Genomic DNA, 12,811 nt, shown 5'->3' with positions numbered 1-12,811 from the left:
GGGTCAGGCGGTGAGGGCAGAGTGGGGCGGAGGGTGGGGTGGGTAATCTCAGAGCGCATCTCCTCTTTCTGTGACGCGCCACATCTCTTGCTGCTGCTCCAGGCCTGGGCGGGTTTCCTTCCAAATTTTAACCGGTGGTAGATGAATAAGCAAAAAAAAAAAAAAAAAAAAAAAAAGAAGTCAAACCACATGCACCCCCAAAGCGATGGTTCATTTCCCAGGGCAGGTGGACCCTAGGCCTGGCCGTGGGTGGGCGCGCGCGGACCTCTTGGCCCGACTTCCCACGGGTTTTCCCTTTGACGTTTCCAGCTCCAGCATCTTCCCTTCACCAGTGAGTTTTGGGGTCCCCTTTTCTCTGCGTTCCCCCAGGTCCCCTGGTCGCTGTTTTGTTTGAAGAGAGCAACCAGCACTGCCCAAACTGCCTGCTTCCTTCTCATTGCCTTTTGATTTCACTACCCAGTCTGCGTTTCAGTTCATGCGGGGAAGAGAAAAGGGCTGGGAGGGAACTGCAGATGTAATATGTGTTTAACCTGCGCCAGCGCGGTCTCCGCGGTCGTTTCGCCAGTGTAGCCCTAGCCCGGCGGTGGCGCCTGGGGCCGTGTCCCCGGTGTAACCCTCCGGTCCGGCAGCCGGCGAGCTGTTTATACAGCTTTACCTGTGCTATTCTCGTATCCAGTAAAAATCCTCGCCCGGACGCGTAACCTAATACTAGGGCCGAGGCAGAGGAGGGGGTAATGGGGTTGGCTGAGTGGAAAGGGAGGTGTGTACGCGCGCCAGAGGGGGGTCTCTGCTTTGTTCCTCCTCCCCGATGGGGAAGAAAACTGGGACGCTGTTCGCGTGATCGAGGTGGGGGACCTACAGCTAAGGAGGAAGGAGGCCAACTTCCATGTCCCTGTCTTCTCTGCTTTCTCCCTCTAACAGGCATCGGCGACCCGCTCGTGGCCGCCCACGCGTGCTGTCAGTAGGCGCGGTGGTGCCCTGGGCTCCCCGTGGGGATAGCGAGGCCCAGCAAGGGTTTCCTGGGTTTAGGAGCAAGACCTGGTCTCTCTGTGCTGTACCTTGCCCCATTAGAATTCCCACACCTAAGACAAAACCCCCAAGTAAGGGAGTCGACACTTAAGCAGATCTTTCCTCCCCAGGCCAGGCTCTTCTTCCTGAGCTCCCGAGTCTCGGCAGCCGCCGGCGACGGGAATCGAATTAAACGCCTCTTGGAGGTTATTGTCTTTAGCTAATTGCTCCAACAATGACCACTATTAAAGTGGAGACACCCAATTAAATGTCCCGCGGGGCTGCGCGAGGCTCCCCGCGACGAGCTAGCCGCCGGCTGGGGCTTGCAGACCGCTGGGTGCGAAGCCCGCGGGTGCGGAGAGCCGGCCTCTGCACCTCCGGCCTCCACTTCCTCCCCAGACTCACGCTGACCGAGGCCCGTTCACACCATTTTTATTGACCGATCGATGCCAAAGAAGATTGATCGAGCTGGAAGAAGTGATTTCTCCTCCCCCAGCACCGACTCGCCAGGGCCTCTGGCCCGCGCTCCAATTTCTGGCCTTTGCTGTTGCTCTGCGCCCTTCCCACCCCCTCCCCTGCCTAGTCCCGCAGGTTCCCGGCTTCACTTCTGTCTTTAACTGTGAGGCTGAGTCCGCCCAGGCCGGCGCCGTGGCTCGGGGGGAGGGACGCGGCGGCGCGGCCGGCTCCGCTTCTTTCTCCCGCCTGCAAATATTTGCTGCCTTGCTGGAAATCCGACTATTTCGTGCGCGCTCCACTTGCAAAGTCCTTAAGTAAACACGCTCAAATGACCGCCCCAGGCGGCCCGAGGCACGCTCACTCCCCTTGCTCGGGATTAGTCACTTTATGACTTCGACCCCGAGGCTCGGCTTTTCTGGTTACCCTCTGCCGGCAGCGCTCGGGCGCGGGGGGCCGAAGCTCCCGGGACCTCGGCCCCGCGGAGCTCGCCTTGAAGCGCCTGTCGCTAGGCTCGGGTTGGTGACGCTGGCCGCGTGGATCTGCGATCCTCGAGTCTCGAGACCCCAGGGGTGAGCTTGGGGGGACACGCTCCTCCCCTCTGCGCCGCGGGCTTCGGTTCCTTTACCAGACTGGGTTCCCCATTCCATCCGGACAGAGTCTCTGCGCTCCAGGGAGGGCAGGTGGGTGGGACCCGTACAGGGGCAAGTGTTTGGGGGTGTGTGTGGCTGCCAGCTTAGCTGAACCAAGGAGAGAAAGTAAGGCTCCATTTCTTACCCTTTCCCCAAGAGGGCACACACACCTCGCTCAACTTGACGCCTAAAGCAGCCGCCCCGAGGCCTGGCGTTGCAGATCGGCCAAACTGGCTCCTGCCGCCCCACGCAGGAATTCGGCTCCAGGGGATGGGGGCGGGGGTAGGAGGGCGGTGGCTGCGCTGTTGTCTGCTCGGCTCCGGGATGCTTGCCCCCAGGGTCCCAGGCTTCCAGGCCATTCCCCTGTCCCTTACCCTGGTAAGGGAGGCCTCTCGCCCTACAGGAACCAGGGACGACAGCATCTTCCTCGGCCTCCTCAGAGCTTTCTTCTCCTCCCCAGCCGCTCTGGGGAGGAGAGGGAACTCGTAGACGAGACCCGGAGCCGGGGTGTTCTGGGAGGAGGCTGTGAGGTCTGCAGATGAGCACTGAGTGTCTCCGCAGGAGGCCTGGATCAGCTTTACAGGCTACGGCGGCAGGGGAGTCAGGACCACCTTTCCCCTCTTCCCTTCCCCCGGCCTCGAGCCCCCTCCCCTCCCCTCTCCCGCCCTCTCCCGGAGGAGGAAGCCCGGCCAGCATTTGCCGACGAGGCGGGTCAAGCCGGCGCCTGGCCTAGCCTAGACCCCCGCAGCCCGGCTCTCTGCCTCAGGCCACGCGCCGCAGCCTCTCTCCGGCCGCGCTCCCTTCCCCCTTCCTTCCCCGTGGGTCCCGAGGCCGACCTCGGCCCTCCCTCCCCAGTACCCCTCCCCACTGCTTTTCCCTCCTCCCCTGCTCTATGCTCCCGGCTCTGGGGCTGGCCCCGTGACGTCAAACACAGTGTGGCGTCGGCGAGACTGGCCGGCGCGGGCCATCAAAAGAGCAACGTCCTCTTTCCCAATTACCCACTGTCAGTCCGGGAACAGGGGCGGACCGGCTGGGAATTAAATGTTAAATACCCCCTACAGGCTGGCTCCATTACACCGGGCATCTAGCCGCAGCCCCCGCGCCGCTCTGCCAGCTCCACACCACCAAGAGGGGCCTTCAGGATCTTTTATTATTTGTTTTTCAAGGTGGTCGGGGCTGAGGGTTCTCCATCCCAGTGCAGCCCGAGTTGGTGCTAGTGATTTAGTTAAAACGAATAATCCCCCTCCCCCCAGTTTTGTAGGTTATCAGAGAGGCGCCGCTAAACCGGAAGGCCTCCTTACCAATATTTTCTCTTTGTCTTTTAAAATCGTTCTCAGCCTTGGAAGTTAACATTTTCGAGTCCTGGCACCGGCAACAGTTCTCTTCGCAGGGAGGCTTTCTTTATCCTTCCCCGGCTTCCAGGTCTGGGCTTGGAGGACCACAGAGCCACGCTGGGGGTTTTCCGCGTGGCTTTGCACTGGGGTCCGGCAAGCATCTCCTGGTCCTGGACTGAGGCGCAAAGAAGCGCTTTTCATTTTTTCTCTCTGCTTCCATTCTTAATCTCGGGACTTTTTAGCAAAAAAGTTTGTGCGTTCGTCTGTGCTCGTTTGTGGAGCGGTTTCCGGTGTATGCTAGAAACTAAATAATTAAAAGGTTTGGAGAGCGCCGTGAGCAGGAGGAGAGGATGGCAGCTTGACTGGCCCTAGAGAAAAGTGGTCAGAGAGAAAGGAAAATCGATGCTCCTTTCCTGGGCCGTCTTGATAACCCGGGACTTTATTAAACGGGCTCAGGAGAAACATTGGGTGGTGGGGTTTAATTTAGGAATTTTCTTCCTGTTTCGCACCTAAAAACTTAATTCTAATTTCTAACTAACATCAGCTTTAGGAAGACAGAGTCTCAAGAGAGGCTCCAAATACAAGACCGGGAGGAGCCACGTTTTCACTATTCAAAATAAACTTTACTATTCTTTCTACAGGAATTGTGCATTAAAACAAAATATTTCTTTCTCAACAATTTAAAGCTGAATATTGATGTTTTTCCCTCTCCGAATGAAAGGAAGCCTCCAGAATCTATTTTTAGGGGCGGTCTCTTCTAGCTCCAATTTTTGTATTTGTAGGGCATTTTACGGCGTAGAGGAGTGAAAAGGGAATGTCTTCAGTTCCAATAGAACCCACATCAAGCTTAGTACCGTCCGTGGGAAAGCTTGCGGGAGAACCCTAACTCTCTCCTAGTACACATTGTGCTGAGTGAGCAGAGGGTGGAACCTGAGTCTTTTCCCGCCTGACCCCTGAGCGCCCCGGCCTCCTTTTTGGGCCGGGATGCTGCAGGAGGCTGAGCGCCGCTAGGGGATGCAGTGGCTCAAAGGACCGGGACAGGCCGCTGAGGTTGGAGGCCCCAAGGCCCGCCAATCCCGGCCCGGCCACAGCCTCGCCCGCTGATTGGCTCCTTCTGCTGCCCCGCCCCCGCCCCGCCCTTCGCGAGGCGGCTCTGAGCCGGGCTCCCTCCGCCCGGAGCTTCAGGCTCCGCAGCGAGAGGCCCGGGCCCTGGGAAGGTTGCGGCGTCCTGCCCGGCGGTCGGGCTGGGGTTCAGTGTGTGGGACTGAGGATACACGCCGGGAGCCGGAGTAAGTAGGGAAAAGTTGGGTAACTGGCATGAAGACCCGAGTTCCATCCAACTCACAGCACTGCAGTTGGAACTAGTTCGAGTCTTTCTCCCTCGCTCCTTTTTATCCATCGCTATTGTCACTAAAGTGAAAAGCGCACATCGATTACAGATATTAGGTCTGACGAGGACAGCTGTAACAGCTGAAACACTCATTTGAGAGTTTTGTTAACGCAAAAGGCTGGGGAACATATTGTTGACAACGACCCCCAAAGTAACTCTGACATTTCAATCAAAGGCATATTCCTTTTGCCCAATTCCTCAGCTCTTAGTCATTTCTCTGGAGAGGGAAATCTCAAGGTACTTGGGCGTTAATTTTTTTTTTTCTGATCAGTTTTACTTGCGCATAGCCCCAAGTCAATAAACTTCCCCAGTACTGCCCAGATTGAATTTTTAAAAGTTGCTTATTTAAAAAGTCTGAAAAAGCAAGGCTGTCTGTAGAAATTAACTTTATGAATGGGGCAGGCTGGTTTCCCCGGTAAAGAATAATCCACCCAGGCGGAAAGAATTGGCAGGAGCTGGAGCCACATTTAAAGGGCCAGAACACGAGTTCCCTCCTGCCCGCCCTCTCCCGCCCGCCCCTGCCCCTGCCCCGCCCCCGGCCCCGGCCCCGGCCCCGGCCGCCTCGCCCACCACCCCCGGACCCCCCGCCCGGGGCCTCCCTGCGCGGCGCCCCTTTCCGGTCAGTGGAGGGGCGGGAGGAGGGGCTGGGGGTGAAGCCCCGGAGCGGGTTTGGGTTGCAGTTTCCTTGCGCTGGGGAGGCCGTCCCCTCCTCGCCTGCGCTAGGCTCCTCCCTCTCTCGCGGATGACACTAGAACCTCCTTAAGTTGCGTCGCGCCACAGCTGTCTGCGAACACTGAGCTGCCTGGCGCCGTCTTGATACTTTCAGAAAGAATGCATTCCCAGTAAAAAAAAAAAAAAAAAAAAAATCTGAAGAGAGGGAAAGAGACAGAGAGAGGGAGAGAGAGAGGGAGAGAGACACGGAGAGAGCGAGAGACCGAGCAAGCCACGCAATCTGACCGAGCACTTTCTGCTCTTCAGGTCACACGCCTCCTCCTCCTCCTCCTCACTGCTCCTCGCTACCCAGGTTGGTACCGGCGACTTTTTTTTTTTAAGTTTGATTTTTTACCCCCCTCTGCATTTGGGAAAACTTTAAAACGTTTAAAACTCAACGCTCCGCTTTTGGAGAGTTTCTAGAGGCTGGAGGAAAGGTCCCGGGACCGATGTCCCCCGGAGGGAGGGAGCTGTTGTCCGAGTTTGAAAGGCTCAGTCAGTGCCGGGCTCCCGGGGGAGCTGGACCCTGGGGGTGTCTGTGGGAGCGGTTCTCTCCCGGGTTGCACCCGGATTTTCTGAGCTCCGTAGGAGGCGCGCGCGTGTGCGCGTGTGTGTGCGTGTCCAGGGGCGCGGGCGCGGGCCGGCGGCTCGAGGGCAGGTGGTGCCACTTCATAAACTCAGGTGCCAAGGTACTTAGGAGCTCATCCAGGTCTCCCTTCCTCTCCTTTGCAGGTGACTTGAGGAGGAACCCAGCCTCGGAGCCGCTGCAGAGGAGCTTCACTAGCAGAATCCCAGCTTTCCTCGTCCCCTCTTTATCAATTTGGTCCCCCTTTATCTTTCCGTACTTGTTTTTTGGAATTTCTTTTTTTTCCTTCCTCTTCTCTTCGCTAAGATACCACTCAAAAGATTTTTTTTTTTTGAAAATCTCATTTGCTTACCTTATCCTCCCATCTACCCCATTCCTCCATTGAAAACAAATTATTAAACGACCCCCGCTCCTCCGACGGCAAGGTCACCTGCATAGCCTCGGAGCCCCAACCTCCTGACCTCCCAGGCCGACCGCCCTCCCTCTCCACGCGCGGGTTCCGGGCCCGGCGAGAGGGCGCGAGCGCAGCCGGGGCCATGGAGGTGACGGCAGACCAGCCGCGCTGGGTGAGCCACCACCACCCCGCGGTCCTCAACGGGCAGCACCCGGACACGCACCACCCGGGCCTCGGCCACTCCTACATGGACCCGGCGCAGTACCCCCTGCCCGAGGAAGTGGATGTACTTTTTAACATCGACGGTCAAGGCAACCACGTCCCGTCCTACTACGGAAACTCGGTGAGGGCCACGGTGCAGAGGTACCCTCCGACCCACCACGGTGAGTCCACCCCGGGTGCGGAGACCCTGTGCGGCCGCCTCTGCTGCCCAGGTCGGGGAGGCAGGGAGGGACCAGGGGTGGGGAGACCCAGCCAAAGCCTCCAAGCGCAGTTAGTGCTTCATTTAAAAAAACTGGGGCCCGGAAATGGGCGAGGAAGCCGTCTCGATCGTCATGAAAGTGTGTTTTTCACAACAGTCGCTGAGGCGCCTCTCGGCAGCTGGAGTCCCTGGGGCCTGGCGCTCACCTGGCGGGCGCGGGGCTACAGTCCAGACTCCCCGAGCGGCCTCAGCGCCGGGAGCGAGGCTCTGCCTCCGCAGCCCCGGCTTCCTAACCCGCAGCAGGCGCCGGCTCTACCCGGCTCAGCCTCGGTTCTTCCAAAGGGCTTCGCTCCCCCAGTTATCCCGTAGTTCTTCTGCCTGCGAGCTCTTTTCCAGAAAGGCCCGAGAGGCGTCTTTCCTGACATCCCTGATTTTGACCTTTCCCCAAAGCTAGTGCGTTAGGTGTCTAGGCAGGTCTGCTACCTCTGGGCTCGGAGGAATGGCATTCTGGTGCTTGAAGGGGTTTTGGTGGAAAGACGACTGTCCTAAGGTCGAGACATACGCAGTTTGCTAGATTCCCGGCTGCACAGAATTTTCCTGCGGCTTTGCTTTTAGGTTGCCTCATTGCTGCTCCCGCAACTCTGGCCTTCCTCTCTCCTCCGGCCTACAACAGTCCATTCGGCTCCCAAAGAAGGTTGAGGATCCACCGGGGTTTGTTTTTATGGAGGAACGATTACAGTGGCTTTGCCTATTTTTCTTTCTCTTTCACCTTGAGAAGTTTGGGAGTTTGGAAATGTTAAAAAGAAACCCAGCCTTGTGCAGTTAAGGGGTAAAGCAGCGCTTCTCGGGGGCACGGGTATTTTAAAAGGAGAAATAGCAGCAAAGTTTCACGCGGAGAAAATGGGAGTCTCTTAGTCCCTCCGGACTGAGGTCTGCCCTAGTCTCCTACCTAGAGGTTGGCTCGGATGACAGAGCCCCTCCGGCAGCAGGCGTCCTCCGCCCCGCTGTCACCAGGTTTAAACAATTGTTTCTACGGATGGGGCGCTCTTTGCCCTTGTTCTGTGCAGATCAGCAGTTAGGTGGAAATGCGTGAATGCAGACTTGATACTATTTACTATACTACTTCCTGCATAATCTGAATCTTGACCCTTAGTGTTCAGAGAATTCTCCTTCCCTTCCTCTCTCCTCCCCTTCCTCTCTCTCTTAAGATTTTAGTTTCAGTATTGTTCTTAATAGTTAAAATAGAACGTCAAAAGCTGAGGCAGGTACTGGATTAAAAGATCAATGTGTGTGGATTTGAACTTGCAGTTTAAATTTCCCCCTCTCAGAGTGTGTGGACTTGTTTGGGTTATGGCTGCCTTCAGACTGTGTACAAGCGAAGCACACAAGAACCAGAATTTTGTGTGCCAGGAGCTTGGGTAAAAACATCACACTGATGGAATCACGACTTTGAGGGCATCTGGGTCTTAATTTATTTTCTTCTATAGGATTTGGGAGGGTGAGAAAGGCATCCCAGTGTACAGCCCTGAAAACTTTTCTCCAGTTTTATGACTGCTGGCAATTTCACTGCAAACCCATTTCAGGCCTTGCCAATTATGAGCAAGCACTGAAGTAGGGTTCCGTGGAAGTAACCCTAAGAAGCCCCCCTCTCCTCTCTTCCCAGCCCTTTCCTTCCTGCTCTGGGCACCCAGAGCTGGGCACTGCTGCTGGCCTCTCTCCAGGCCAGTGGATTTTCCTGGTGTTGAGTGCTTGTGTGACCAGGCTCAGCCCTTCAGGCCTCATCACTCACAGCCGACTCTTATCAGGTTGGCTGGGATTGTGTCTAGGATGGGGGACCCCAGGCCATTGAAGGAAGACAATAAATCAAGTCAGGTTCTAGAGAAGGATCTCAGGGGATGTGATTTAGAAAGTGTATCTGGAGAGGCCAATAAGCCAAAGGGCCCTTCTTCCCTCCATCGCAGCACATCTCGGGTGTCAGTCACAGGCCCTTCATTCTGTGGGGTTTGATGGGATGTTTGTGTGGGGGAGAGGGGTGAAGTGTGTGCTGGCCAAGGTGCTCAAAGCACTGCCTAGATTGGAGGCAGTGGACCTGCGCCCAGGTCCTGTCTGTGCTTGGAATTTTCCTGACGGGGAAGCTGGGGTGAAGCGGAGAATCCGCAAGTGGTCTGAGGGTGTTGGGGCTGCTCTCACCAGCCTGTCTCTCTCCTGTCCTTTCTCGCAGGGAGCCAGGTGTGCCGCCCGCCGCTGCTGCACGGATCCCTTCCCTGGCTGGACGGCGGCAAAGCCCTGGGCGGTCACCACACCGCTTCGCCTTGGAACCTCAGCCCCTTCTCCAAGACGTCCATCCACCACGGTTCCCCGGGGCCCCTCTCAGTCTATCCCCCGGCCTCATCCTCCTCCTTGTCGGCGGGCCACTCCAGCCCACACCTCTTCACCTTCCCGCCAACCCCACCGAAGGATGTCTCCCCGGACCCATCCCTGTCCACGCCAGGCTCAGCCGGCTCTGGCCGGCAGGACGAGAAGGAGTGTATCAAGTACCAGGTGCCGCTGCCCGACAGCATGAAGCTCGAGTCGTCGCACTCGAGGGGCAGCATGACCACCCTGGGCGGGGCAGCCTCAACCGCACACCACCCCATCACCACTTACCCGCCCTACGTTCCAGAATACAGCTCTGGACTCTTCCCCCCCAGCAGCCTGCTGGGAGGCTCTCCCACCGGTTTCGGGTGCAAGTCGAGGCCTAAGGCAAGATCCAGCACAGGTAGGCGCCTGCTCTCCCCTGGGGTCCCTTCTCCTTTGCCTCTTGCTTCTTCTAAATCCAGGGTTGGGAAAGGAGAGCCCAGTCTGGCCCTGCTGGGTGCTTTCCAGACCCCTCTGAGATTTGATTTCTTCCCATTCTAATAGCGCAAAGAATGAGGCGTGTCCCTCCTCCTTCAGTCTTCAGAGCAGAGGGGCAGTGGGATCTAATTAAACCCCCAATGAGCTGAGGAAGGAAAGAGACAAACCCAAACACGAGCCCCTCCCCTGCCTGCTGGGGGACTTCTGGGTTCTGCCAGTAACCTTCACTCAGTTGCCAAGACCAAATGGAAGGCGAGGAATAAGTCTTTAGTGTTTAATGCTAGAACGAAACCTCCTGAAACCTAAACAAACACAGGTTCCTCCTCTGACCCTTCCTGGCCTCTGAGTCCCTTTGACTGCTCCTCTTGGCCCAGCTCAAACAGGGTCATTCAGTCAACAGAGGACAGCCCTTTATACAGACATGTATAAATAAAGTGTGTATATATATTTTTGCAGTGGACGTGACCCTGCAAAAGCAGCCCACATATTCTTTGCATGGAAAAGGGGGCTCTCGTAGTAACTTCTGGGACAGCAAGGCAGGCTCTGCCCCAGAGAAACGGCTGCATGTAAATCAAAAGTAGACAGAGCCAGTTACCTGCAGCCCAGGCAGGGGCAGGGAGGTGTCTCAGGACGTAGTCCTCTACTGATCGGAAGCCAGAGGAGGTAGGGAGGACTGCAGAAGATCTCCAGGTGTGTGTGCACTTCCTCTGCTCACCCCCTCTCTAAAAAGCACACCCTGCCTTAACAGCTCACTGCTTTTCTATTGATTCTGTTGGTGCAGGCACTTGTATTAACGCCTCCCACCAACCCACACAAAGTACTTTTTCTTTAAAACTGAAATAACCCACGACCAATTTTGTTTCTAACTGAAGCAGTTGAAGCAGAAAGTTGGGGATTCTCTGAGATGAGATTTAGTTATGTTTTTAGAGATGATTTTGTGAAGACTGTGTTTCTCCTTGGGTGGGTGTGTCTGTTTCAGGGTGGGCAACTCTGCCCTGGTCCATTCCAACCTGTCTAGCCCCGGTCCTGCCTCTATGGAGTTTCTACATACAAAGAAGTGAGGAGAGACCACTTGTCATTTAGGGGCGTGATGAGCAGTCTAGAAACAGAGCTGGCAAAACCCCGTTCAGAAAACTTGTGAGGGAGGGCTCTGGGCACCCAGTGACCAGGAGATCAGTTTTCAGGGTTTTTTTTCCAGGGTGACATTCACTCCGACTGCCTGGGCAGGACTGTCTCTATTTAGTTGATATGTTTTAGCTAATCCAATTATTTTCAGACTGCTGCACGCGACAGTTGCATTGTTTATCCCGCGCCAGGAACTTTAATAGAGTCCGGATGCGGTTAGGCTGACAGAAAAACTCAAACCTGCATGTTCAGTACATGCAAGTCGGCAGAGGGAGAGGGAGGTAGGCTGCTGGTGGAGTTAGAGAGAAAGCAAGAGGGAGAGCGGCCGGGAGAGTGGCCGGGAGAGTGGCCGGGATGCCTGGTCGGGGGGGCGGGGAGCGGCGTGGAGTGGAGGGTTCCACAGAAATGGGGTGCTCAGCGTTCAGCAGAAAACCCGGGATTAGATCAAGGCTTGGGGCTGATTGCAAAGAAAGCAGACCTGTGCATTTTGAGGTAGTGATGGGATTTTGTTTTTAAGTTCTCTTTTCTGGTAGGACTAAAAGTTTTGGGGGAAGATTGTGGTATTTGAGGCTGGTGTGGTAGTTGTGTGTGGGGGAAGGGACAGAGTACCTTTTCCAAAGCCTCTGGTTTCTCTGCCCTCATTTCCATGTTTGATCTCCCCCCTCCCCCAACACATGCACCTTCAGCCCTTGGTTCAGTCTTTTCCTTTCTCTCATCTCTTTCCTTGAACATTTGGGAGGGGGTGGGGGGTGTGCTGCGGTTTCTCTGAACCAGAATCAGGGTACCCATATACCTATTTTATTTTATTTTTTTGGTGGAGGGAGAAATGAGGAGATGATTTAAATTTGGCTTTTTACTTCCTCCTCTTATTCCTTTCTCACAGTCAAAAAAACCCAAAGCCAGCACACCTGGGCAGCGAGGGAGCTGGTACTTTTGGGAGTGTGGGAGCAGGGAGAGGAAGTTTCTAGACCCTCGTCTGTGTAAAGAGGGTGGAAGTGGTGGGAATTCTTGAGGAGGGGATTCTCTTGGTTTTAGTGGTTGCTTTTTTTTTTAACCTCTTCTTTGCACTTGCCAAAGGAGGAGACAAGAGAAGAGAGGGTTGTGCATTTTGGAGAAACGGTTGAGCTGTGGTTAGGGCACCTATTGCTTTTCTAACCAGGGCTGGCGCCTGGGATATATCTTTGCAAACAAAAGACAAAGCCTTTCTGCAAATGGCCACTTCTGAGCTCCCCTCCTGTGGGCATCTGCCTCTACCCTCCTCTTCACAACCGCCAGCCACTGCTCCCTACCCCTGCCATTCAGCCCAGTTTCAGGATTTCAGTAGGAGGTGAAGGGGTGTTTGAAAATGGCTGTTGAATGTCAAGAGGCCGCGCAGCTTTGTGGTTCTTGTCACCTAAGAGAGAGGTGTCTGTGTGAGCTGCTCACAACGGGCAGAGAGCGAGGAGCAGGAAAGAAAGCAGGAGATAGTCAGGGCCTCCGTTAGGAAAATTGGTTGTTTGCTGAAGTCACAGACTAGAGGCAACAAGGAGAAAAGAAAAAAAAATAAGTAAAACCCACACAAGGTAATCGCAAACTTGCGGAGTGAATCAAGACAGAAAATTGCTCTACTGAGCAGAGCCTTGCTGGGGAGGCAGCCCTTGCTAGTTCTTAAGGTCCCTCTGAAAAGGAAGCTGTCATCCTCTCCACTGCTTGACAAAGGAGAGGAAATCAGACTAATCTCACACGCTGGGAGATCCCCCCAGCCCAAGGTGCTTATGAGCAGGGCATCCAGCCCTGAGCCACCGCTGTTGGGGTGAGAAGGGAGCCAGAGAAACCTCACAGGAGCTCTGCCTGTGCCCAAGTAGGAAAGGGACAAAATGTCTGGGAACCCTAGAGGCCCCTGTCTTGGTAGGTTGGGAACTGGACAGCCCAGCCAGGCCAGG

At 55.6% G+C, this 12,811-nt stretch overlaps 1 protein-coding gene across 8 annotated transcripts in view; it reads left to right on the top strand.

The window, feature by feature from the left end:
- GATA3 (GATA binding protein 3) overlaps window positions 1-12,811 on the top strand; it is a 30,308-nt gene that overhangs the window by 5,095 nt on the left and 12,402 nt on the right. For 2 of the 8 annotated variants that reach the window (XM_053922047.2, XM_045186415.2), the window contains exons 2-4: window positions 5,796-5,841; window positions 6,261-6,891; window positions 9,151-9,687. In XM_053922047.2, the coding sequence (XP_053778022.1) occupies window positions 6,651-6,891; window positions 9,151-9,687 (778 nt within the window). In that variant the 5' untranslated portion in view covers window positions 5,796-5,841; window positions 6,261-6,650. Of the gene's footprint in view, window positions 1-4,586; window positions 4,717-5,561; window positions 5,842-6,260; window positions 6,892-9,150; window positions 9,688-12,811 lie in introns of those variants that run through there. The other 6 variants (XM_053922048.1, XM_045186419.3, XM_045186413.3 and 3 more) reach the window with 5 other exon arrangements.

The sequence above is a fragment of the Desmodus rotundus genome, chromosome 4 (genome assembly GCF_022682495.2).
Source record: "Desmodus rotundus isolate HL8 chromosome 4, HLdesRot8A.1, whole genome shotgun sequence".
Lineage (NCBI taxonomy): Eukaryota > Metazoa > Chordata > Mammalia > Chiroptera > Phyllostomidae > Desmodus > Desmodus rotundus.
This window is presented reverse-complemented; position numbering and strand designations above follow the sequence as displayed.